This window comes from Coregonus clupeaformis, chromosome 9 (genome assembly GCF_020615455.1).
Source record: "Coregonus clupeaformis isolate EN_2021a chromosome 9, ASM2061545v1, whole genome shotgun sequence".
Lineage (NCBI taxonomy): Eukaryota > Metazoa > Chordata > Actinopteri > Salmoniformes > Salmonidae > Coregonus > Coregonus clupeaformis.
Window position 1 is genome coordinate 5,968,570 of NC_059200.1, and position 27,900 is coordinate 5,996,469.

General features: G+C 42.9%; 1 protein-coding gene across 2 annotated transcripts; it reads left to right on the forward strand.

Moving 5' to 3' along the window:
• Positions 1-2,737: 2,737 nt before the first annotated feature.
• On the forward strand, positions 2,738-27,167 carry LOC121573624 (protein POF1B). 2 transcript variants are annotated; one of them, XM_041885740.2, is made up of 13 exons: positions 2,738-3,314; positions 5,956-6,063; positions 21,262-21,479; positions 22,303-22,336; positions 22,538-22,618; positions 22,747-22,839; positions 23,466-23,579; positions 23,762-23,914; positions 24,093-24,212; positions 24,368-24,496; positions 24,941-25,011; positions 25,196-25,313; positions 26,227-27,167. In XM_041885740.2, exons 1-13 carry the CDS (start codon positions 2,958-2,960, stop codon positions 26,245-26,247), a joined length of 1,617 nt encoding a protein of 538 aa, XP_041741674.1. In that variant the 5' UTR covers positions 2,738-2,957; the 3' UTR covers positions 26,248-27,167. The 2 variants fall into 2 exon arrangements, with proteins under 2 accessions (XP_041741674.1, XP_041741675.1); XM_041885741.2 differs by having other exon boundaries at positions 26,276-27,167.
• The last annotated feature ends 733 nt before the right edge of the window (positions 27,168-27,900 follow it).

A 27,900-nucleotide genomic window follows, 5' to 3' on the forward strand; every position in this document is an offset into this window, starting at 1 on the left:
TCATCTGACCACAACACTTTCACCCAGTTCTCCTCTGAATCATTCAGATGTTCATTGGCAAACTTCAGACGGGCCTGTATATGTGCTTTCTTGAGCAGGGAGACCTTGAGGGCGCTGCAGGATTTCAGTCCTTCACGGCGTAGTGTGTTACCAATTGTTTTCTTGGTGACTATGGTCCCAGCTGCCTTGAGATCATTGACAAGATCCTCCCGTGTAGTTCTGGGCTGATTCCTCACCGTTCTCATGATCATTGCAACTCCACGAGGTGAGGTCTTGCATGGAGCCCCAGGCCGAGGGAGATTGACAGTTATTTTGTGTTTCTTCCATTTGCGAATAATCGCACCAACTGTTGTCACCTTCTCACCAAGCTGCTTGGCGATGGTCTTGTAGCCCATTCCAGCCTTGTGTAGGTCTACAATCTTGTCCCTGACATCCTTGGAGAGCTCTTTGGTCTTGGCCATGGTGGAGAGTTTGGAATCTGATTGATTGCTTCTTGCTCCCTTTAAGAGTGTGCTCCTAATCTCAGTTCGTTACCTGTATAAAAGACACCTGGGAGCCAGAAATCTTTCTGATTGAGAGGGGGTCAAATACTTATTTCCCTCATTAAAATGCCAATCAATTTATAACATTTTTGACATGCGTTTTTCTGTATTTTGTTGTTGTTATTCTGTCTCTCACTGTTCAAATAAACCTACCATTAAAATTATAGACTGATCATTTCTTGGTCAGTGGGCAAACGTACAAAATCAGCAGGGGATCAAATACTTTTTTCCCTCAGTGTGTGTGTGTGTGTGTGTACAGTTGAAGTCAGAAGTTTACATACACTTAGGTTGGAGTCATTAAAACTCTTTTTCCAACCACTCCACAAATTTCTTGTTAACAAACTATAGTTTTGGCAAGTCGGTGAGGACATCTACTTCGTGCATGACACAAGTAATTTTTCCAACAATTGTTTACAGACAGATTATTTCACTTATAATTCACTGTATCACAATTCCAGTGGGTTAGAAGTTTACATACACTAAGTTGACTGTGCCTTTTAAACAGCTTGGAAAATTACAGAAAATGATGTCATGGCTTTAGAAGCTTCTGATAGGTTAATTTCCATCATTTGAGTCAATTGGAGGTGTACCTGTGGATGTATTTCAAGGCCTACCTTCAAACTCAGTGCCTCTTTGCTTGACATCATAGGAAATTCAAAAGAAATCAGCCAAGACCTCAGAACAAAATGGTAGACCTCCACAAGTCTGGTTTATCCTTGGGAGCAATTTCCAAACGCCTGAAGGTACCATGTTCATCTGTACAAACAATAGTACTCAAGTATAAACACCATGGGACCACGCAGCTGTCACCCCGCTCAGGAAGGAGACGCGTTCTGTCTCCTAGAGATGAACGTACTTTGGTGCGAAAAGTGCAAATCAATCCCAGAACAACAGCAAAGGACCTTGTGAAGATGCTGGAGGAAACGGGTACAAAAGTATCTATATCCACAGTAAAATGAGTCCTATATCGACATAACCTGAAAGGCCGCTCAGCAAGGAAGAAGCCACTGCTCCAAAACCGCCATAAAAAAGCCAGACTACGGTTTGCAACTGCACATGGGGACAAAGTTTGTACTTTTTGGAGAAATGTCCTCTGGTCTGATGAAACAAAAATAGAACTGTTTGGCCATAATGACCATCGTTATGTTTGGAGGAAAAAGGGGGTAATTGCAAGCCTGAAGAACACCATCCCAACCGTGAAGCATGGGGGTGGCAGCATCATGCTGTGGGGGTGCTTCGCTCCAGGAGGGACTGGTGCACTTCACAAAATAGATGGCATCATGAGGAAGGAAAATTATGTGGATAAGTTAAAGCTTGGTCGCAAATGGGTCTTCCAAATGGACAATGACCCCAAGCATACTTCCAAAGTTGTGGCAAAATGGCTTAAGGACAACAAAGTCAAGGTGTTGGAGTGGCCATCACAAAGCCCTGACCTCAATCCTATAGAACATTTGTGGGTAGAACTGAAAAAGCGTGTGCGAGCAAGGAGGCCTACAAACCTGACTCAGTTACACCAGCTCTGTCAGGAGGAATGGGCCAAAATTCACCCAACTTATTGTGGGAAGCTTGTGGAAGGCTACCCGAAACATTTGACCCAAGTTAAACAATTTAAAGGCAATGCTACCAAATACTAATTGAGTGTATGTAAACTTCTGACCCACTGGGAATGTGATGAAATAAATAAAAGCTGAAATAAATCATTCTCTCTACTATTATTCTGACATTTCACATTCTTAAAATAAAGTGGTGATCCTAACTGACCTAAAACAGGGAAGTTTTACAAGGATTAAATGTCAGGAATTGTGAAACTGTGTTTTAAATGTATTTGGCTAAGGTGTATGTAAACTTCTGACTTCGTATGTATGTATGTATGTGTGTGTGTGTGTGTGTGTGTGTGTGTGTGTGTGTGTGTGTATATGTGTATATATGGCAGGATTTCCAAAAATAGAACGCACCTCTGCAGGCTCTAGTAGCCTACAGGTCAACACCTGGAACAATCATACAGATGACAATTTTATACAGTCTATCTGTGGCCTGCCCTGTACTGTATTTGTTGGTTGCCTCCCACATTACATTTGCCCGTCCATTCAGGTAGGCGACATTCCATCTGATTTGAGAACGGGGTACTGTATGTCAGCAAGTCATTTGCATAGATTGCCGCCCCCAATGCTTTCGTTACGTAGCCTATTATGCAAAGCACTTTATTTTTCAAGGAAGTTCCGCGTTTCATAGGGACTGGATTTATTTGATTTAGCCTTCACTCAGCAACAATTTTTCATGAAGTAGGCTATTCGATTGTCTTCGATAATAAAAGGTCGCTTGCGCGCACACATGGTCTAAGAAGGCCACTTTGTGGATACACTTGGTAAATAGTCGTTTAAAAGTTTCTGTTTGGGCGTAATTCTTTGCAGCAAGATGTCTATTCACAATACCTCCACATCATACAGGACCGTCAGCGTCTCGTCGGACCCGGCCACCACAGTTCTATCCCCGGGCCAATACATCGACGGTGGCCAATACATCGACGGTTACAGAGCTATGAGTGTTTCGTCTGCTCCGGTACAGTATGGTATCGGTAATGGCTACGAGACCGTGCGCTACCTGATGCCGGTACAGCAGGCGATGCAGCAGCAGCAGATGCAGTACGTGTTGGTCAACCAGGCCCCACAGGTTATGCAGCAAATGGTGGCACCTGTATATTTGCAGAATATCGAGAGTGTCAGTGTGAGTAGTTTGGAAGAATCGAACATCTACCGACAACAAAATGTAGAGGTGAGTTTATTACAATACACTGTATGATGGGGATTTATGTCTAAAATATGATGAGTTTAACATATTATAATATTTGTATATAATGTATTTCAAGAATGTAAGGAACAGTTTACACTTGGGCATAATCTATTACTGATGATCTCTGGGGCCCATCAGAAAATCCAGCCATGTGCAAATAAAGAGAACTGCGTGTCAGTGCAGGTCCACATGACAGGTATATCATAATCAGCCCACTGTGCATTGTCCTTAAACCATTCATTCTTTCTTTGATGATACTGTACAGAAAAAAGCCACATGCTTGCTTATGATAGTGATTTGGCAGTATGCTAATGGCACAACCATTTGCTCCAGTATAACCAAGAGGGCTCTATTTGAACAAACCTAATGCAATGGTAAATCTAAGCATTGGTGGTAGCACAAGGGGTGTGTCAGAAATATTTAGGCTATTTACACAAACAGAATTATGGGAGCGGTAGCTAGTGGTGGCGGGAAAGGGCTGGGTTTTGATTAATAAACAACTTGAAGGTGTGTAGAGGCTTGACCCCCTCACTGGAAAATCAGAATGTGCTCCATGGCTAAATATGTGGTTCCTTCAAGTTGTGTATTTATGGTCTTTTATGTATTGCGTTGTCATCCACACCAATTCGAATGTTAGTCCAATATAGCCTAGTATGTTAAATAGCCTACAGAAACAAAATAACAAAATGTAGGCCTTTCCCATATTTACAAAATATGTTGAACATATTTTTGAACATTAAATGTGTGGCTTCAATATGGAAATATATTGTTAACATAGCATTTGACCTTGAAAGATGGTGAATAATTCTAATCAAATTCTAAACAACGCAACAACTTGTTTTAAATAGGCTATTTCTAAATACAGTTAGAGGCACCATCATTTCTACCTGTGGGCATATAATATTAGGCCTAAAAGACAACATAGACTATGAAGGTTCTTACGCACATTCAAACTTTTCACAGCACCCGGAAAAATATCCAATATAAAGAGAAAGGGGGAATGTCCATTCACCGTTACTGTTCCCAAATATACAGTGCCTTCGGCAAGTATTCAGACCCCTTGACTTTTTCCATATTTTGTTACATTACAGCCTTATTCTAAAATGGATTAAATTAACAATTTTCCTCAGCAATCTGCACACAATACCCCATAATGAAAAAGCAAAAACAGGTTATTTTGAAATCTTTGCAAATTTATAAAAAATAAAAACCTGAAATACCGTATTTACATAAGTATTCAGACCATTTGCTATGAGACTCGAAATTGAGCTCAGGTGCATCCTGGTTCCATTGATCATCCTTGAGATGTTTCTACAACTTGATTGGAGTCCATCTGTGGTAAATTCAATTGATTGGACATGATTTGGAAAGGCACACACCTGTCTATATAAGGTCCTACAGTTGACAGTGCATGTCAGAGCAAAAACCAAGCCGTGGGGTCGAAGGAATTGTCCGTAGAGCTCCGAGACAGGATTGTGTCGAGGCACAGATCTGGGGAAGGGTACCAAAAAATGTCTGCTGCAAAGGTGCTTCAACAAAGTACTGAGTAAAGAGTCTGAATACTTATGTAAATGTAATATTTCCGTTTTTTATTTGTAATACATTTGCAAACATTTCTAAAAACCAGTTTTTGCTTTGTCATTATGGGGTATTGTGTGTAGATTGAGGAGGGGAAAAAAACGATTTAATCAGTTTTAGAATAAGGCTGTAAAGTAAAAAAATGTGGAAAAAGTAAAGGGGTCTGAATACTTTCCGAAGGCACTGTATATAGCTATAGCATACCATCGCTGTTGATATGGTCAGTAGTGACTTTGCCACATGAAAGGTAAACAAACAAGCAGGCAAATATAGCCTACAAGTGGATTGAGCACCACGGACAGAGAATTCTTGCGATTTGACAGTGGAAGAGGTATTTTTTGACAAAATGATAGTCTTTTGAAATGATTTGTTCCTAAACAGGCTTCCTACAGTCACTGACAAATGTCATGCAATGGGCATCGCACATAATGAGTCCAAACATTTCACAGAAGCTGGACAAAAGTCATGTCCAATATATATAAAAAAAACAATGTCTCAGCCACCTCAGCACAAGACAGCTGATGTTAGACAGGTAAATTGCCGAACCTGTCATAGGTCTGGAAAATGTCAGTGCGCCAGTTTTGTCGTAATTTCAAAAATTGCAAACTAACGTACGTTTGACATTTGAACCACCTTTATACCACCAACCGAAAATGCATTCCTGAGCCTGAGAAAAAAACACAGATGAATGAAGCATACTTTCCTGAATGCTTGTCTTGTCTTGGATCCCACAGGGTACTTCTGTTATGGAGCCACACCTAGTCAAGTTTAAACCAGCTGTCACACTAAATTACAACTTATTACAACTAAATAATACATCAACTTCTTACACCCCTCTGATTTAACAGCCCCAGTCATCACTCTATCTGCAGCAGTGTTTCTCGTTGAACTTTCAGGTTCATCATCAAATCAGTGCCACAGAAATACAAGTGTTTTTTCTTCTTAGAAATGTGATGTGTTACACAAATTACATAGAAGGTACTACCAGTAATATTTAACAACCTATACTCTAATGATCCTGTGCCTGTTTTTTTGCTTCCTTCAGAATGTGAATGGGAGAACTCCTTCTGTCTTCAGCCAGACGTCTAGCTCCATCAAGAGCCCTGAGCCTAGTGTCGGAGAGGAGGAGGAAGAGGAGGAGGAGGAGGAGGAGGTGAGGGACTATACACACCTGCACACACATGGAATTTACTTGCGTACTACTCTTCACACAGAGACACACACACACACACACACACACCTTCATACGTGCACACCCGTTTAGCATCTAATTACACTTGAACAAACACACCTGCACAGGGCACACACACAAGTATGCACTTACACACGCAAGACCTCACACACACACATTTTTTTAAATTCTACGTACAGTTGTAAGGCAACCAGCTGCGATAGGATTGTGAGTTTGCTCAACAAAAAGTTTGTGTGTGAACATTTTGTTGAGCAAACTCTCAATCCTATTGCAGCTGGTTGAATCAACATATTTTGTTTTTACAGTGTGGGTGTACAGCACTGCACTTAAGTCAATGATTCATGCAAACAGTCATGCAAGCACACTGTAGATAATGCTGAGAGCTAACACACACTACAGTCCTGGAATATATCTGCCTGCCTGGACCTTTATTTCTGGAGTCAGGTCTATTGACCGTTTATGACCCTTGACCCTGTTCACAGCTGTTTCTCAAATAACTTTTATGGAAATATAGTAATTACCTAATGGTGCAGTTATTGTATTGTGCAGTTAAGCTTGGTCTAGTTTGACCTAGTGGTGGCTTTGGAGCTTTTAACATGCCTTTACCAGAACAATGAGCCAGCCATAGGTGGAAGTCCACATGATTTGATGTATAGGCTTCCACTGAAACCAACTCACACACCAACCTTTGACTAAAGCTTGGCCTTGGCAATACAGTTGGTTTTATGAAAGAGAATAAAGAACAGGAACAGCATTACAGCTGAACTTTGTTCATCAGCGTTGTCTCTAGTCTTATGCAACGCTATGCGTTGGGCCAGGTTAGGGTGCGGCATGCCACCCTGCTACCCAGCAGCCTTTGCTGTGGTCTGCGGCGGCAGCTCTCTTTGATCAGACCAGAGATGCTATGATGATTATAGCTGCTGTCAAAACAGAGAGAAAAAAATATTAATGTGTGGTGGTGTTGTCACCTGGTTTTCATTTCAGTTTGCTGGGAGCACATTAACTGACTGTTATTGCTGTTCAGTATTGTTTTGTCAAGTAATCATCATGGCATACTTGGGTCATGTCAAAGTGTGTATGACTGAGTGTGTAAGTACATGTGAGTCTGTGTGTGTGATTATGTGTTGATTTTGTCTGACTGAGGTTATCTTTTTAGCCACTTGAAGAGGCATACTGAGCGTCTGAGGAGTTATTTGCATAATCTCTTTGTTTAAGTTGTTCTATGTTATTGTCATCTCATGTGTTGTAACATGCCTATGTTGTTCAGGCTTGCATTCAACATCTTCTGAGAATGCAATGAAGTATTCATTAAGTCCAAGATCAAGACACTTCAGGGCGTACAACCATAGACTTAGCGTTCTTCAGGGATTCAGTTTTCCTTTCTCACTGAATCACATGGAACATATCCATTAGTCACTACTGATTGTCAGGTACATTATGAAGGGAGGACAGATCCAGCTTGTTCTTAACCACACCACACCTATGTATTTTATTGTATCTGGAAGAGGTGAGGTTGAAAGACAGAATTATAGGTTTCTTACTTTCTTCACACTAAGGAAAAATCACAGCTCTCTTTTGTGAAAGTTAGTTTCCTCCTAAAAAGGTTTTTGGATTTAAAGTGATGTGTTAAAACAAATGTCAGTCAGCTTTGTTGCCCTGAGGGACCAAGATCATCACTTACCTTCTAATCTTCTGCTTGCATGACTATGGAAAACGTAGGCAAGTTAGTAGACAGCTGTACAGACAGGAACTTTCTCTCACCCCCAAATGAGATTACTTTGTGCAGGCCCGGTCGGCCGCTCCTATACCCCGCAAATCTACACTAGTCCCAGTAAGTAAAATTATGTTGAAAAGACGTCTATAATACGTATTTTTGAGACGTTGATGTTAGGTTCATTTTAGGTTCTGAATGAAAAGTTAAAATACTTATTTTCCGGACGTTGAAATTAGGTTCATTTTCGGTTCTGAATTAAAGTTGAAAATGCGTAATTTATAGATGTCTATTTTTTGACCAAATCAACGCTGGTCCAGACCGTACCAAATCTGAACCAAACATTGATGTCTATGTTTGGGCCAAATCAAGGCTGGTCCAGACCGGACCAAATCTCAACAAAACATAGACGTCTATGATTGGTTCAAGGCCGGTCCGGACCGCACCAAAAAAAGACGGCCGGACCAGACAGGACCAAAAAAAGGTGTCCAAAAGATATCAGCGTCGGTCCGTGCTTACAGGGGTGTAGTCTACAGTGCCAGCCCACAATGGAATTTTATGAATGCCCATATACAGTACCAGTCAAAAGTTTGGACACACCTACTCATTCATGGGTTTTTCTTTATTTTTACTATTTTATACATTGTACAATAATAGTGAAGACATCAAAGCTATGAAATAACACATATGGAATCATGTAGTAACCAAAAAAGTGTTAAACAAATCAAAATATATTTTATATTTGAGATTCTTCAAATAGCCACCCTTTGCCTTGATGACCTCCCGAGTGGCGCAGTGGTCTAAGGCACTGTATCGCAGTGCTAGCTGTGCCACTAGAGATCCTGGTTCGAATCCAGGCTCTGTCGTAGCCGGCCGCGACCGGGAGACCCATGGGGCGGCGCACAATTGGCCCAGTGTCGTCCAGGGTAGGGGAGGGAATGGCCGGCAGGGGATGTAGCTCAGTTGGTAGAGCATGGTGTTTGCAACGCCAGGGTTGTGGGTTCGATAAAATAATGTATGCGCTAACTGTAAGTCGCTCTGGATAAGAGCGTCTGCTAAATTACTAAAATGTAAAATGTAAATGTAATGACAGCTTTGCACACTCTTGGCATTCTCTCAACTAGCTTCACCTGGAATGCTTTTCCAACAGTCTTGAAGGAGTTCCCACATATGCTGAGCACTTGTTGGCTGCTTTTCCTTCACTCTGCAGTCCGACTCATCCAAAACCATCTCAATGGGGTTGAGGTCGGGGTATTGTGGAGGCCAGGTCATCTGATGCAGCACTCCATCACTCTCCTTCTTGGTAAAATAGCCCTTACACAGCCTGGAGGTGTGCTGGGTCATTGTCCTGTTGAAAAACAAATGATAGTCCCATTAAGCCCAAACCAGATGGGATGGCGTATATCAGCAGAATGCTGTGGTAGCCATGCTGGTTAAGTGTGCCTTGAATTCTAAATAAATCACAGACAGTGTCACCAGCAAAGCACCCCCACACCATAACACCTCTCCCTCCGTGCTTTATGGTGGGAACTACACATGCGGAGATCATGTGATCAGCTCATCAACATTTTATAGATACAAACTTGAAACCATTGATCATGACAATTTGGCCCACGGGGTGAAACTCCTGGACAGCAGTTGTGAGTAGCCTGATTGTCCATTCCATGTTATCCATTTGACTTTGACCTGTCCTGTTTTTAGGATATGGTGTTTGTTAACATGTCAGCAAATTTTTTATTTGATTGGGCGCCATTTAGGTTAGGCTATTAGATCGGAGAAACGTGCATGATATAAAAAGTGTCAGTCTCATTACATTGTCATATATTTTATCTCCAACCTGTAGGCTACTCTTTCTACCATAGGCTATATCTGCTACATGATTTATGTTAGATTATATTTTGACAGAACGTTGGTGGAGCGCTGCAGCGATACGTAACCACTAGTTATTGAGTAATCAACTACCTGTATGTACCTTGGGTTCCCAATCTTCATCATCAAGGGCAGCAGAGTGCCAATAAAAATGCCAAGCCCAGTCATTAACATCGCTGGGCTATTAGTTTAGCGTGGGAACACAGGCCAGAGACTGAGAAGCTGTCTAGATCCAAATGGCAATTACACTGGCTGCTGCGTATATGCAAACACCAAGTTTGCCATAGAAACATTTAAATCCCCTGGAGAGGCACGCTGGGAATGGACAAGCAAAATATTTTGCACCCCTGCCTTTGACAAAGTGGCCACTGATTATCACAGGGTGGCATCAGCACTCACCTGAAAAGCCCATATGCCACTGGTTGAGAGAAATTGTCATTGTTTTTGGGCAGAATTATGTGAGGTTTTATGTGTTGTTGGAGGTCAGTCTTGGTCAGTTTAGGAAAATGCCGTCATAGGCGGCCGCCTAATCCTACCTGAAATGAAAGGTGACATTTTGTCATTTATCAAAATAGTCTGGCATGATTACATCTACGTCTTTAAATTGGACCCCAATCCAAAATGGACAGGCTAAACTCTTACCAACGTTGCACTGTGAGGTTGTGGTTATAGTCCATACTCATTGGTGATAAAGGTCTAATGTGCAAATATTTTTTTCAGTTTACCCTTTCAACATTACATTGAGGCTCACAGGCGACAGTCACTGTAAGTGGTATCATTCAGTTCTTCAGTGAGGCAGAAGTTCTCACCAAGGCCAGAAATATGCCAAATACCCCAAACGAATGACTGAGCACCACACAGTCATATGATCTGTTGACATGAGCAAAAAAGACAGTAGTTTGTAAGGAAAGCCAAAAAATGATCTGATTATTCGGCTATTAGTTTCTAGTAACCAACCGATGAGAGCTTCCTGAATGAATGAGGTAATGTTTGACAGTAGTTTTGTGGTCCTGGAGGCCTCGATTTAAATAGCACTGTCTTAGAGTATACACTACTGGGCTTATGAGTTGAGTTATGAGTTATGTTGCTGGTTGATATAGAATGAAGAATGTTTCTAGAGCACGACCGATATATATTTTTGGGTCCGATACCGATTCAGATTTTTTGGGGGACAAAACTTACCGATACAGTTGAAGTCGGAAGTTTACATACACCTTAGCCAAATACATTTAACCTCAGTTTTCACAATTCCTGACATTTAATCCTAGTAAAAATTCCCTGTCTTAGGTCAGTTAGGATCACCACTTTATTTTAAGAATGTGAAATGTCAGAATAATAGTAGAGAGAATGATTTATTTCAGCTTTTACAGTGGGGAAAAAAGTATTTAGTCAGCCACCAATTGTGCAAGTTCTCCCACTTAAAAAGATGAGAGAGGCCTGTAATTTTCATCATAGGTACACGTCAACTATGACAGACAAATTGAGCATTTTTTTTCCAGAAATTCACATTGTAGGATTTTTTATGAATTTATTTGCAAATTATGGTGGAAAATAAGTATTTGGTCACCTACAAATAAGCAAGATTTCTGGCTCTCACAGACCTGTAACTTCTTCTTTAAGAGGCTCCTCTGTCCTCCACTCGTTACCTGTATTAATGGCACCTGTTTGAACTTGTTATCAGTATAAAAGACACCTGTCCACAACCTCAAACAGTCACACTCCAAACTCCACTATGGCCAAGACCAAAGAGCTGTCAAAGGACACCAGAAACAAAATTGTAGACCTGCACCAGGCTGGGAAGACTTAATCTGCAATAGGTAAGCAGCTTGGTTTGAAGAAATCAACTGTGGGAGCAATTATTAGGAAATGGAAGACATACAAGACCACTGATAATCTCCCTCGATCTGGGGCTCCACGCAAGATCTCCATAAGTCCTGAGTGGCGCAGTGGTCTAAGGCACTGCATCGCAGTGCTAACTGTGCCACTAGATCCTGGTTCGAATCCAGGCTCTGTCGCAGCCGGCCGCGACCGGGAGACTCATGGGCGGCGCACAATTGGCCCAGCGTCGTCCAGGGTAGGGGAGGGAATGGCCAGCAGGGATGTAGCTCAGTTGATAGAGCATGGCGTTTGCAACGCCAGGGTTGTGGGTTCGATTCCCACGGGGGGCCAGTATAAAAAAAATATGTATTCACTAACTGTAAGTCACTCTGGATAAGAGCGTCTGCTAAATGACTAAAATGTAAATGTAAAATCTCACCCCGTGGGGTCAAAATGATCACAAGAACGGTGAGCAAAAATCCAATAACCACACGGGGGGACCTAGTGAATGACCTGCAGAGAGCTGGGACCAAAGTAACAAAGCCTACCATCAGTAACACACTACGCCTCGGCCAGGACTCAAATCCTGCAGTGCCAGACGTGTCCCTGCTTAAGCCAGTACATGTCCAGGCCCGTCTGAAGTTTGCTAGAGTGCATTTGGATGATCCAGAAGAGGATTGGGAGAATGTCATATGGTCAGATGAAACCAAAATAGAACTTTTTGGTAAAAACTCAACTCGTTGTGTTTGGAGGACAAAGAATGCTGAGTTGCATCCAAAGAACACCATACCTACTGTGAAGCATGGGGGTGGAAACATCATGCTTTGGGGCTGTTTTTCTGCAAAGGGACCAGGACCAGGACGACTGATCTGTGTAAAGGAAAGAATGAATGGGGCCATGTATCGTGAGATTTTGAGTGAAAACCTCCTTCCATCAGCAAGGGCTTTGAAGATGAAACGTGGCTGGGTCTTTCAGCATGACAATGATCCCAAACACACCGCCCGGGCAACGAAGGAGTGGCTTCGTAAGAAGCATTTCAAGGTCCTGGAGTGGCCTAGCCAGTCTCCAGATCTCAACCCCATAGAAAATCTTTGGAGGGAGTTGAAAGTCCATGTTGCCCAGCGACAGCCCCAAAACATCACTGCTCTAGAGGAAATCTGCATGGAGGAATGGGCCAAAATACCAGCAACAGTGTGTGAAAACCTTGTGAAGACTTACAGAAAACGTTTGACCTGTGTCATTGCCAACAAAGGGTATACAACAAAGTATTGAGAAACTTTTGTTATTGACCAAATACTTATTTTCCACCATAATTTGCAAATAAATTCATAAAAAATCCTACAATGTGATTTTCTGGATTGAGGCCTCTCTCATCTTTTTAAGTGGGAGAACTTGCACAATTGGTGGCTGACTAAATACTATTTTCCCCCACTGTATTTATTTCATCACATTCCCAGTGGGTCAGAAGTTTACATACACTCAATTAGTATTTGGTAGCATTGCCTTTAAATTGTTTAACTTGGGTCAAACGTTTCGGGTAGCCTTCTACAAGCTTCCCACAATAAGTTGGGTGAATTTTGGCCCATTCCTCCTGACAGAGCTGGTGTAACTGAGTCAGGTTTGTAGGCCTCCTTGCTCGCACACGCTTTTTCAGTTCTGCCCACACATTTTCTATAGGATTGAGGTCAGCGCTTTGGCCACTCCAATACCTTGACTTTGTTGTCCTTAAGCCATTTTGCCACAACTTTGGAAGTATGCTTGGGGTCATTGTCCATTTGGAAGACCCATTTGCGACCCAGCTTTAACTTCCTGACTGATGTCTTGAGATGTTGCTTCAATATATCCACATAATTTTCCTTCCTCATGATGCCATCTTTTTTGTGAAGTGCACCAGTCCCTCCTGCAGCAAAGCACCCCCACAGCATGATGCTGCAACCCCCGTGCTTCACGGTTGGGATGGTGTTCTTCAGCTTGCAGGCGTCCCCCTTTTTCCTCCAAACATAACGATGGTCATTATGGCCAAACAGTTGTATTTTTGTTTCATCAGACCAGAGGAAATTTTTTCAAAAAGTACGATCTTTGTCCCCATGTGCAGTTGCAAACCGTAGTCTGGCTTTTTTATGGCGGTTTTGGAGCAATGGCTTCTTCCTTGCTGAGCGGCCTTTCAGATTATGTCGATATAGGACTCGTTTTACTGTGGATATAGATGCTTTTGTACCTGTTTCCTCCAGCATCTTCACAAGGTCCTTTGCTGTTGTTCTGGGATTGATTTGCACTTTTCGCACCAAAGTACGTTCATCTCTAGGAGACAGAACGCATCTCCTTCCTGAGCGGTATGACGGCTGCGTGGTCCCATGGTGTTTATACTTGCGTACTATTGTTTGTACAGATGAACGTGGTACCTTCAGGCGTTTGGAAATTGCGCCCAAGGATGAACCAGACTTGTGGAGGTCTACAATTTGTTTTCTGAGGTCTTGGCTGATTTCTTTAGATTTTCCCATGATGTCAAGCAAAGAGGCACTGAGTTTGAAGGTAGGCCTTGAAATACATCCACAGGTACACCTCCAATTGACTCAAATTATGTTAATTACCTATCAGAAGCTTCTAAAGCCATGACATCATTTCCTGGAATTTTCCAAGCTGTTTAAAGGCACAGTCAACTTAGTGTATGTAAACTTCTGACCCACTGGAATTGTGATACAGTGAATTATAAATGAAATAATCTGTCTGTAAACAATTGTTGGGAACATTACTTGTGTCATGCACAAAGTAGATGTCCTAACCGACTTGCCAAAACTATAGTTTGTTAACAAGAAATTTGTGGAGTGGTTGAAAAACGAGTTTTAATGATTCCAACCTAAGTGTATGTAAACTTCAGACTTCAACTGTATGTGTATTTGTATAGAAATAGAAAAGTTTCACTCAGGGTATAGCTAACCGCACCATTGTGCTTGACCTTAGTTATGCATGCCCAGTTCAGTTGTATCCAAATAGGTTTAACTCAGTGCTACACAGGGGCAGCAGCATAAAGTGTTTACAGAGCCTGTTGCGTCTTGCCTCAGGTGTTGCTCTGCTCTCCAAACCGGTTTAGTGTCAGCCAGCTTCAGGGCCAAGCCTGTCAACATAGCCTCTACCTACCACCTCTCTTTCACTGGAAGAATCCCACAGATGTTTCCATATCAGACACACCCAGCCAGGAGCCAGGCAAGGTTCAAGGACACCCTCCCTCCACGGGGGTGTTTACACCCAAAGCAGGGCAGGCAGGCAGGAGCCAGAGTGCTAAGTGGGCGACACTACCACTTAGCTCCACTTTAAAAATACACGCCCCTTATTAATAACCCTTGTCACTCATCACATAGGGATGACCAGTGAGATATGTAAATGTAAAAACTGAACTTGGATCCGCATTAAGTAGCAATGATATTCTTCGCCACCGTTGTCTTGCCACACAACAAATAGCTCGAACCAGTCATGACTATTCAACAAAACAACAAATCATTTTCAAGTTTCTTTCAAGCGAATGTCTTAGTTACATGATTGTATAACTAGCAAATGAGTTTTGAAGTTGAGGGTGCAGTATTTATGACGTTTGGCAATGTGAGACGAAAACTGTCTAGTTTAGACAGGAAAAACGGGGAAAACAAGCTCGGGACAGGATATAGCTTTTTATGCCATAATATCAGGAGCTGGCGTTCGATTAAACAATTCAGACTGAAACGAATACATGTTTTTATTTCACCTTTATTTAACCAGGTAAGCCAGTTGAACAAGTTCTCATTTACAACTGCGACCTGGCCAAGATAAAGCAAAGCAGTGCGATAAAAACAACAACAACACAGAGTTACATATGGGATAAACAAAACGTACAGTCAAAAACATAATAGAAAATCTATATACAGTGTGTGCAAATGTAGTAAGTTATGGAGGTAAGGCAATAAATAGGCCATAGTGCAAAATAATTACAATTTAGTATTAACACTGGAGTGATATTGTGCAAAATATGATGTGCAAATAGAGATACTGGGGTGCAAATGAGCAAAATAAATAACAATATGGGGATGAGGTAGTTGGGTGGGCTAATTACAGATGGGCTGTGTACAGGTGCAGTGATCAGTAAGCTGCTCTGACAACTGATGCTTAAAGTTAATGAGGGAGATAAGAGTCTCCAGCTTCAGAGATTTTTGCAGTTCGTTCCAGTCATTGGCAGCAGAGAACTGGAAGGAATGGTGGCCAGAGGAGGTGTTGGCTTTGGGGATGACCAGTGAGATATACCTGCTGGAGCGCATACTACGGGTGGGTGTTGCTATTTACATTTTAGTCATTTAGCAGACGCTCTTATCCAGAGCGACTTACAGTTAGTGCATACATTATTTTTTATACCCCCCGATGGGTCTCCCGGTCGCGGCCGGCTACGACAGTGCCTGGATTCGAACCAGGATCTCTAGTGGCACAGCTAGCACTGCGATGCAGTGCCTTAGACCACTGCGCCACTCGGGAGGACATGGTGCTATGGTGACCAATGAGCTAACATAAGGCAGGTATTTGCCTAGCAGTGATTTATAGATAACCTGGAGCCAGTGGGTTTGGCGACTAATATGTAGTGAGGGTCAGCCAACGAGAGCGTGCAGGTCACAATGGTGTGTTGGATATGGGGCTTTGGTGACAAAACAAATGGCACTGTGATAGACTACATCCAATTTGCTGAGTAGAGTGTTGGAGGCTATTTTGTAAATTACATCGCAGAAGTCAAGGATCGGTAGGATAGTCCGTTTTATGAGGGCATGTTTGGCAGCATGAGTGAAGGAGGCTTTGTTGCGAAATAGGAAGCCGATTCTAGATTTAACTTTGGATTGGAGATGCTTAATGTGAGTCTGGAAGGAGAGTTTACGGTCTAACCAGACACCTAGGTATTTGTAGTTGTCCACATATTCTAAGTCAGACCCGCCGAGAGTAGTGATTCTAGTCGGGCGGGCGGGTGCAAGCAGCGTTCGATTGAAGAGCATGCATTTAGTTTTACTAACGTTTAAGAGCAGTTGGAGGCTACGGAAGGAGTGTTGTATGGCGTTGAAGCTCGTTTGGAGGTTTGTTAACACAGTGTCCAATGAAGGGCCAGATGTATACAAAATGGTGTCGTCTGCGTATAGGTGAACCCTGTAGAGACTGCCAGAGGTCCAGACAACAGGCCCTCCGATTTGACACATTGAACTCTATCTGAGAAGTAGTTGGTGAACCAGGCGAGGTAGTCATTTGAGAAACCAAGGCAATTTAGTCTGCCAATAAGAATGTGGTGGTTGACAGAGTCGAAAGCCTTGGCCAGGTCGATGAAGACGGCTGCACAGTACTGTCTCGATCACGGTTATAATATTGTTTAGGACCTTGAGCGTGGCTGAGGTGCACCCATGACCTGCTCGGAATCCAGATTGCATAGCGGAGAAGGTACGGTGGGATTCGAAATGGTCGGTGATCTGTTTGTTAACTTGGCTTTCAAATACTTTCGAACGGCAGGGCAGGATGGATATAGGTCTGTAACAGTTTGGATCTAGAGTGTCACCCCCTTTGAAGAGGGGGATGACCGTGGCAACTTTCCAATCTCTGGGGATCTCAGACGATACGAAAGAGAGGTTGAACAGGCTAGTAATAGGGGTTGTGACAATTTTGGCGGTTAATTTTAGAAAGAAAGGGTCCAGATTGTCTAGCCCAGCTGATTTGTAGGGGTCAGAAGACTAAAATTTAAGGAGAGCGAATCGATATACAATTCCGAAATCAGCTGTAACTGTCAATAGTAAAACAAAGCTTAAAACCACGTTTGAGTGAACCTGAATCCAAAAAATGAATGGTGAAGTGACGTCGCTTCCGGACACGGTAGACTCCTCCTCTCACCACACTATTACCATTTTTTATTTTTTTGATATATTTCCTTTCTCTAATCACCATTTTTTTACTGTTATTGTTGATGCCGTTATCAAAACTTCACTTTAGCGACAGTGGCCTTGCCATTCATGCTAATAAAGCTTATCTGAATCAGAATCTGAGAAAGATTACACAGCAAATTATCCAGTGTTAAATCAAAACTGACAGTGTTAAATTCAACACTGGGCCGGTGTCTGTACGGGTCCACACTTTTGAGTGTTAAATTAATGCTGACGCTGTTACACTTTGTCAGTGTTTGGGAATGAACACTTTCAGTGTTATGCAGTAACACCTCATATAGTATTTTTAACACTAGGATGTGTATATACACTGAGTATACCAAACATTAGGAACAGCTTTGCCCTCAGAACAGCCTTAATTTGTCAGAGAATGGACTCTACAAGGTGTCAAGTGTTCCACAGGGATGCTGGCCCATGTTGACCCCAATGCTTCCCACTGTGTCAAGTTGGCTGGATGTCCTTTGGGTGGTGGACCATTCTTGATACACATGGGAAACTGTTGAGCGTGAAAAACCAGCAGCGTTGCAGTTCTTGACACAAACCGGTGTGCCTGTCACCTAATACCATACCCTGTTCAAAGGCACTTAAGTATTTTGTCTTGCCCATTCACCCTCTGAATGGCACACATACACAATCCATGTCTCAATTGTCTCAAGGCTTAAACATCCTCCTTTAACCTGTTTCCTCCTCTTCATCAACACTGATTGAAGTGGATTTAACAAGTGACATCAATAAGGGATCATAGCTTTCATCTGGATTCACCTGGTCAGTCTATGTCATGGAAAGAGCAGGTGTTCTTAATGTTTTGTATACTCAGTGTAGTTTACACCAATGGTGTTATGCAATAACACCTCATATGCTTACACCATGAGGTACATACAGTGGGGAAAAAAAGTATTTAGTCAGCCACCAATTGTGCAAGTTCTCCCACTTAAAAAGATGAGAGAGGCCTGTAATTTTCATCATAGGTACACGTCAACTATGACAGACAAAATGAGAATTTTTTTTCCAGAAAATCACATTGTAGGATTTTTAATGAATTTATTTGCAAATTATGGTGGAAAATAAGTATTTGGTCAATAACAAAAGTTTCTCAATACTTTGTTATATACCCTTTGTTGGCAATGACACAGGTCAAACGTTTTCTGTAAGTCTTCACAAGGTTTTCACACACTGTTGCTGGTATTTTGGCCCATTCCTCCATGCAGATCTCCTCTAGAGCAGTGATGTTTTGGGGCTGTCGCTGGGCAACACGGACTTTCAACTCCCTCCAAAGATTTTCTATAAGGTTGAGATCTGGAGACTGGCTAGGCCACTCCAGGACCTTGAAATGCTTCTTACGAAGCCACTCCTTCGTTGCCCGGGCGGTGTGTTTGGGATCATTGTCATGCTGAAAGACCCAGCCACGTTTCATCTTCAATGCCCTTGCTGATCTCACGATACATGGCCCTATTCATCTTTCCTTTACACGGATCAGTCGTCCTGGTCCCTTTGCAGAAAAACAGCCCCAAAGCATGATGTTTCCACCCCCATGCTTCACAGTAGGTATGGTGTTCTTTGGATGCAACTCAGCATTCTTTGTCCTCCAAACACGACGAGTTGAGTTTTTACCAAAAAGTTATATTTTGGTTTCATCTGACCATATGACATTCTCCCAATCCTCTTCTGGATCATTCAAATGCACTCTAGCAAACTTCAGATGGGCCTGGACATGTACTGGCTTAAGCAGGGGGACACGTCTCGCACTGCAGGATTTGAGTCCCTGGCGGCGTAGTGTGTTACTGATGGTAGGCTTTGTTACTTTGGTCCCAGCTCTCTGCAGGTCATTCACTAGGTCCCCCCGTGTGGTTCTGGGATTTTTGCTCACCGTTCTTGTGATCATTTTGACCCCACGGGGTGAGATCTTGCGTGGAGCCCCCAGATCGAGGGAGATTATCAGTGGTCTTGTATGTCTTCCATTTCCTAATAATTGCTCCCACAGTTGATTTCTTCAAACCAAGCTGCTTACCTATTGCAGATTAAGTCTTCCCAGCCTGGTGCAGGTCTACAATTTTGTTTCTGGTGTCCTTTGACAGCTCTTTGGTCTTGGCCATAGTGGAGTTTGGAGTGTGACTGTTTGAGGTTGTGGACAGGTGTCTTTTATACTGATAACAAGTTCAAACAGGTGCCATTAATACAGGTAATGAGTGGAGGACAGAGGAGCCTCTTAAAGAAGAAGTTACAGGTCTGTGAGAGCCAGAAATCTTGCTTGTTTGTAGGTGATCAAATACTTATTTTCCACCATAATTTGCAAATAAATTCATAAAAAATTCCTACAATGTGATTTTCTGGATTTTTTTTTCTCAATTTGTCTGTCATAGTTGACGTGTACCTATGATGAAAATTACAGGCCTCTCTCATCTTTTTAAGTGGGAGAACTTGCACAATTGGTGGCTGACTAAATACTTTTTTCCCCCACTGTATCTCTTGACAAGGTCCCTCCGTGTTGGGTAAAGGACATTACAATATTATTAGTCGAGGTAATTTGTACATGTACTGTAGGCAGGGGTAAAGTGACTATGCATAGATAATAAACAGCGAGTAGCAGCAGTGTAAAAACATTGGGGGGGGGGGGGTGAATGTAAATAGTCCGGGTGGCCATTTGATTAATTGTTCAGCAATCTCATGGCTTGGGGGTAGAAGCTGTTAAGGAGCCTTTTGGACCTAGATAGTTTGTTGGTGATGTGGACACCAAGGAACTTGAAAACCTCGACCCGCTCCACTACAGCCCCTCCTTTTCCTTTTCCTGTAGTCCACGATTAACTTTGAATCTGTCTTGACTGGCTGCTGTGCGGCTCCACACCTACCGTGGTTTGGAGTTTAATATGGAGGAAGAGATTAGACAGAGAACACTATCTCTCTCTCTTTCACTCTCTCTCTCTTCTCTCTCTCTTTCTTTCTCTCAGTCTACCAGGCGAAACCAGTCTGAAACTATGACTGTGCTACGCAGCAGAGCACGAGCAAATGGCTCAGCTTCAAAATGTTAGTGATCAATTTAGTGATACTGGAGCCCTACCCATACCCTAGTTATTGATGAAAAAACAGGCCCATGTATAACGTCGGGGCCTGTCGGGCTCGGGTCGGGTAGCAGAGCTCTATTAGAGGCCCCCCTCTTGGCCGCAGAGACAACATTTTGTGGTTTTAAAGCCTGCAATTCTACACAGTTTGGGGGCGGAAATTACATTTTACAGTTTTAAAGCTAGTTTCCTGCAATTCTACATATTTTGTCATGGGGCTGAGAGAAGAATTGCATTTTCAAAGCTAATTTCCTCAAATTCTACACATTTTGCCATGGAGCTGAGAGAAAATGTGCCATTTTAAAGCACATTTCCTACAATTCTACATATTTTGCAGTGGTTTATGCTGTGTTCTTATGCTATCTGAGTGGCTCAAACATTATAACAAAATCAATTGCGGCCCCATGCCATGACATATCTTGAATTTTAGATTCTCCTTGACTGTCTAGTTTTTATTTTGGTGATTGTTAGTTCCCAAAAATGTACTTATTAAACAATATATTGCTCCATTATCTTTTCTACATACTTTATATCTGGTTTTAGTCATTTAAGTTTACACTGAAAATGTTTTACCATTATATGATACATTTTTTATTTTGGGGGCAAGGAACAGTTGCATGTGTTGTATTGTAGGAAACCAACTATAGGGTGATTGATTCAATGATTGTAGAGACCATATTGCCATTTTATGCCATGGTTTTATGCCAATTCTCTCTCTTTTGCTTGTGATGGATTGATGTTTAAGATTGAACTTTTTCCCTCTCTTTTTCTTCAGGAGGTAGAAGAGGACATCGTGAACATTGTGGAGGAGAGGAAGGTGGAGAGGGTGATAGAGAAAGTGTCTCAGGTGGATATAAAGAACAAGGTGAGGGAGGTAGAACCCCTGGTGAAGATGGACACACGTTTCTTTGGAGAGCTGCTGGCGGAGGTTTATAGGAAGAACTGTGACATCCACACCTGCATCTCAGAACACGTGGCCAAGATACGTGGACGGTGGGTTTAGCTTTTTTCAGCATAAAGCCTTATTAATGTTTAGGGCATTTATATATAGCTTTGTTTTTCCTCCAGCACCAATCATAAAACATAACATACTAAGAGAGACAATAAGGAAACAAGACAGAAACCAAAGGGAGAAAGTACTGTAACTCTATCTCCTACTGAACTGTCCAGAATAGTAGGAAATACTGTAGTGGTGGTTTCGGATGCTGGTTGAGTATTTAAATCATCAGTGTTAGCTCTGGATCTCCTCTTTCCTCAGTTTCACACTTGGTTCAGAAAGTCCCACTTGCTCTAATTCAACTTGTCAGGCTAGGTCATAAAATACTGTATGAGGTTTGAGGCGCAGGCGCTGCTACTCTATGTAACGCATAGCGACTACAGTATTGGAGGAATATAACGCTCCTGGAGCCCTTAAAGAACAGTCTCTAGTAGTCCTAGTCAACACATTTTACATGAACTTTCTAGACTCACTAGCTAGGCTATAAAATACGCTGTGGGATGTAAAACTCCCTAATGTTTTTGGGGATAATCTGCTCAGCAACAATTGTCACTTGTTACCCAGGGAGTCCCGTGATCAGTCTCTAGACATTACAACCGTCAGTCAGACCTCTCCCTTTCTACAGACTCTCTGATTACTCATAGTACCTGTGATTCACTGAGCAAACACACCCCTCTGTTCCCCTATCCTTCTGTCTCCATTTAAACCTGTGTAGAGACACAGCTATGATTTATAGATCAGTCTGATTAGTGTATGTGTGTGTGCACGCCTCATGCCCTGTCATGTTCTTTAGTGTTTACCTTGCCATCTCTCTTCCAGGAAACACCTCCTGGATCCCAGCAATGACTACAAGGTACAGCAGGGAGGGAGGGGCGGCTTCCATGATGGTTTTACACAATGCATCATATAAGTCTTGTACTGTACTGTTTAAACAGTTATACCATAGCCCTTAGTAACTACATTTTCTCAGTAGGTGCTCAAAATTATGTTTAGAAGAAAGTAACTATTCGAAACATGAAAGACTAAACGTGTGTGTGTGTGGGTATTTGTCCAGATGGAGAGAGAGGACATCGAGGCCCTGATCCCCAAAGGAGCATCTGAACTGACCAAACAGCAGATCCGCTATTTGCTGCAGGTAACACCTGTTCCTATTGGCTGTTTAACAGTGTTCTAAACCCCTCTGTCTTTCCCTCTATTAATCACTCTGTCCTGTCACTCTTGTTTTTCTCACGTATGTTCTCTAACCTCCTCCCCCTCTCTCAGACCCGTATGACAGCTGACAAGACAATGCGTCTCCTCCTGACCACCTTCAGCAGTCTGAGGGAGGAGCTGATCCACATGTCAGAGGACCTGAGGGTAAGACCTGGGGCCTGGGCCCCTATAGTAGCCTCTTATGCTCTTTTCTAAACTGTCTCATTGAAATGTACATGCAGGCAGTCTTACTGTATCTGTCTCTGTCTCTGTTAGTGATTTATACACTAGATCAGTGGTTCCCAACCTTTTTCAGTTACTGTACCACCAACAGTTTTTTGCTCTGCCCAGAGTACCCCTGAAGTACCCGCTCATGTGCATTTTGCCAGTAAGCCTATGGTCTCATGGGTCTTCTCAAGTACCCCCTGTGGATAGGCCAAGTACCCCCAGGTGTCCTAGTACCCCTGGTTGGTAACCAATGGCACTAGATGACTGACGGGACGCTGTTTTACAGACACCTTAATGCTTACTTTTAAATTAAATTACATGAGCTAAACATTAAAATGTTAAAATGTATAAAAACATTTTCCTTAAAGTATAATTTTTTAGAAAGTACTAATGTTACTGTCCCCACTACAACAAAGAATACTGAAAAAAATTGAAATGAAAATCCATTCATTCCTATGGAGGACTGCTCCTACTGGGACTGGTGGCTTCAAAGCCTCTCATTGGCCAATACATAGCATCAGCAATCCAGGCTTTATATACATCATTGGTCTCTGTTCTCCCAGCGTCTGGAGAGTGAGAAGGAGACCCTTGAGAGAGACCTAAGCTTCAAGGCTGACCAGGCTGAGCAGTATGACCGCCTCCTAGAGGCTGTACGAGAGAACAACAGACAGCTACAGGTAGGTGTGTGTGTGTGTTGGGGGGGAGTTTTTTTGTTTGTTTGTGTGTGTCTTCCACTGTGTGTTGCCTGTGTGTGTTTGCCTGTGTGTACACCTCCTCTGTAGAGTATTTCTGCACTGTATGTTAGTGCAATGGCTGTATATATGTGTGAGTAACTCTGTCCATCCATCCATCCATATAGATATCTCTGAAGGAGAGCAGCTTCAGCCAGCGGACCCTGGAGACTCAGCTCCTGAGCAGCCACAGTACAGACTCAGGCAGGGAGTTCCGCGTCAAAGAACTGGAGGGCAGCTACCGAGCCCTGGAGAAAGAGAACGAGATGCTCAAACAGAAGGTACTCTAACTCTACCCTCCATCTCTGACTCTAGCCTATCTCACTTCAGAGCTAGAATCAACTCTTACCAATTCTTCCTGCTCATGATGATGGAACTATAGTATCCGACTGTAGAATTATTCTCATAGAACCAACTTCCTTAACTAACTTGTCTCTCTCTCTATCTGTTTTCATCCAGCTGGCCGGTCAGTGCGGCAGTAGCACCATTCAGATGAAGACAGAGGAGCTGTCTCGTCAGTACTCGGAGCAGCTAGCTGCCCTGCGCCAGGAGAAGGACAAGGAACTGCAGAGCCTCAGGGTGAGAAGCCTACAGAGATGCATGGCTACAGGGATGGGCTTTCCTGCACAGATGGAAGTACTGTAGCAGTACTGACTGTGCTTGTGAGCAGAAATATGGGTATGTAGTGGTTATGCTGACTGTGTGTGTCTCTGATTGTCTGTCTGTCTTTCCAGACCCAGCTGACACAGATCACCACGGAGTACACCACGGAGAGATCAGGTGACAAGAGCCTGCAGCTTCGCATCACACAGCTGCTGACAACACTGGAGCAGCGGGAGGTCGTCATCAAACGTCAGGAAGAGGTCAGGGGTCAAAGCTACTGGTCACTGGTCAGCCTTTAGGCACAGATCTAGGATCAGTTCTTGGAAATGCCTACACCTGTTATTGGAATAAACTCAAACAAGATTTGTATGTATTGCCTGAATTAAACCCCCTAAAGAGAACCAAACTAACTCAACAGGTTTGGATTAGAAAAACCCCCTGCTTCTAGGGTCTTTCATCTAGTTTTTTCCCATAATCAAGTTATTGGTTTTGGTCAGGCCAGTCTGACTACATTGTCTCACACTGCTTGTGTTAATGTGGCTCTGAAGGTTCTTTTCATTTCACCTTAGGAATGTGTTTACCTGACACGGTTGTACACCTTTAGCTACATCAATAACACCTGTTTTACGGCACAGGCCTACTTCCTCCTCCCTTCTTATTCACCTCTGACCTCCCATCTCTGACCTCTGACCTTTAACCATCAGGAGATCTGGCAACTGCAGCAGAAGAAGAGTGACAGCTCCAAGAACGTCACCACGACCACTATCACCAAAAGGTCAGCCCCCCACCTCACCATGAGCCTGTTTTATGGGGAATATTTGGAAGAAACTCCCCTAAAATGGGTTAATGTAATTTAAGGTGCCTAGTATGGTTTTTCCCAAAACAGGATTTTGTACTGGCATACAGTATGTACATAACCAACCAGTATGTGGTCCTTACTGTTTATAACTGATGTGTAGGTACAGGAACCAGTACCCCCTCCTGGGCCTGCTGAGTGATGAATTCCAATCCACATTGCCCGTCAAGGATGCCAAGACCGTCGTCATCGAGAGCCGGACGGGGGAGATTATCAAACAGGTAGAGTAGAGCAGGGAGGAAGTAGAAGCTAGATGGCCATTCTAGAATGGACAAACTATAGTATAGCTATACAGTCAGAACTAATGAGGAAGAACATCAGTTATTGTTCTCAGTTTAGAGTTTGAAGTGAGTTGTAAGATTAGGGTAAGGATTAAGGTTAGGGTAAGGATTAAGGTTAGGGTAAGGATTAAGGTTAGGGTAAGTGGTTAAAAGTAAAACATGATTAGTGATTAGAAAGGGCCATTCATCTGTCCATTCTGACATGCCCAAATAGTGTTAAACATGTGTGTACTGCCATGGGGACCCAGAAGGGAGAGAGCTTGGGTTCCTTACTGGGCTTTTACTATCTGGCCCTGTCAGAAGCTGGGCCAGGGGTCACTGTGTGAGGAGGGATGATGAGAGGCTGATGGATGGATGGAGGCAGTTCCCTCTGTGGTCCTGGAGAGCTAGGCGCTGATGGCATGGAGAGACCATGTTCAATTCTGCCTCTGTCTGTTAGTAGTAAAATAAATGTATGTTCTCCCAACTCTACTAAATTCCACATCGGGGTTGCATGTTTAATTGGACAGGCATCCTTGTTTGTGAGAAGCATGCAAGAGTTCGTGATTGAGTTGGAATGGATATAGGGTGACAGCACTGACTTTTCCTGGGATTGGAGATCCACTGTTAGTTTTAGTGCTCTTATGACATCTGAACCAAAGCTGTCATTAGCACACTAGTCAAAATAACAACATCATTCAGAGGGTTAGAGGAGATCAAGCTTTTTGTCTTTCCAAGGCAGAATGAAAGAGTTGTGTGGCAGATTTACACTGAGTGAGAAACAGCGAGAAACAAACATGTAATTAAATACATCTGAGGGATTAGTCCTTCACGCCATAACGACCGTATCCGTGTTCTGTTTATTTTGAAACAGGAAATCATTACAACCCCTTAAAGACACTGCTTCTCTCTGCTCTGCACAGGAATGAACGACAAGAAGACCCTGACCCCCCGCATGCTGCTGCCTCCCCCTCCCTCTTCCTCAGGGCTCCCAGGGTGGTGGTGGTGGTAGGTTCAACACCCTATATTTGGGATGAGTGGTTTTGACCAAATGGGGTTTGCTTAGATGGGAGGCTTCACTTTGGTTGGGATGGGGGGCACCAAATACTCAACAACCAAATATGTTATAGTAGAAGCTTATGCTACAGCAAGGAGGGCTGGGGAGGGGACAGGGAAGAGGGGGCTGGTGCTTATTAGTGTGCAGCTATCTAGTCCTCTGTCCTCAATGGAGCCACCACTACCCTGTTAGTCTTTGGGACAACTCCTCTAAAGGCGTTATGGTGATAGTATGGTTACTTTGCATGTAAATAAGGAAGCTAAATATTATTTAATTATGCGCCAATTAAAGAGACTGTATGTTGAAATTCGCTTTGGCAGACATTTAATAAAAATGGCCACCTCTGTTCTGGTCTTGCTATTCTTTTGTGGCAAGGTAATGGTCCATAGCTGTGATATGTTTTAGATGCATTTAGTTTCAAGTTTATACCTTAAGAGGTACATGGGTATGTTCTGATTTGTTTTGAATGAGGGGTTATTTGAATGGAATGCAGCGCTTGGGTTTGGGGGTTGGAGTGGGTGTATGAGAATATGAATGACTGGGTTGGATATGGACTGGTGCATGGTTCTATGGGTAATATACGATGGTGGATGACCTGGTCATTTTATAAACACTGTATGGAGTACTATGTTTTTCCTTTGGATTGTTATCTGCTGAAGTTCTCTTTCCTATGCTCTCCCATTTAAAGTCAACCTGTTATTTTCTATTTAGGCCTTAACCTCTGCTTTTTGGAACTGTGATTAAAATGTCAAATTTAATGTCACTTGTCTTATTTTTGGGGGGGTGTTTTCTTCCACCTATGAAACGGCAATAATAAGGCCTAGGGCACAAGTAGAGCGCCACTGTCAGTGTGCAGTTACCTTCTCGTGGCAGCAGAGGGGGCCAGTGGCCTCTAGTTGTGCCTCAGAGTGACAGGGAGTGATATGGAGCAGCCTCTCTCTGCTCTACTCTCAGTAAATGAGGTCATGATATCTCTGTAGGGCTTGGCTTAGGCAGACTGTCAACAATTTCACTGTTCCATTCACTGGACTCTCTGTCTGACGATGCACACATGCCCTGTGATCTATATATCCTTGGTAATGGTAGTAGTACATTATTAACAGTCAAATAAGTAATAGTATTAGTTGTGTTGTTAGTGTGTGAGAGATTTCTTGACTGAACCATTTCCGTAGCCCGTTTTATGCATGCTTCATGAATTAGTGATGAGGCGTGGTGCTGGTCTCTGGTAGGTCCTCCACTGCTCCCTTCAGGAGAATAAGGTCAGGAGGGAAGCTACGACTCCTTAAGGAAAATACTGTCTCATTCATAAAGTTAGGGATTATCTGTGCCTCTGCTATCTGATTGGCCTATCTACCTGGCCTCCTGATTGCCTGGCTATCCAACTCCTTGCTCTGGACAAACGCTACACCACACCCATGGATGTTAGTGTCCTCTCCGCAATGAGTCTGGATCTGAGTACATCGCAGACCCTTCACCGAATGCGAACACATT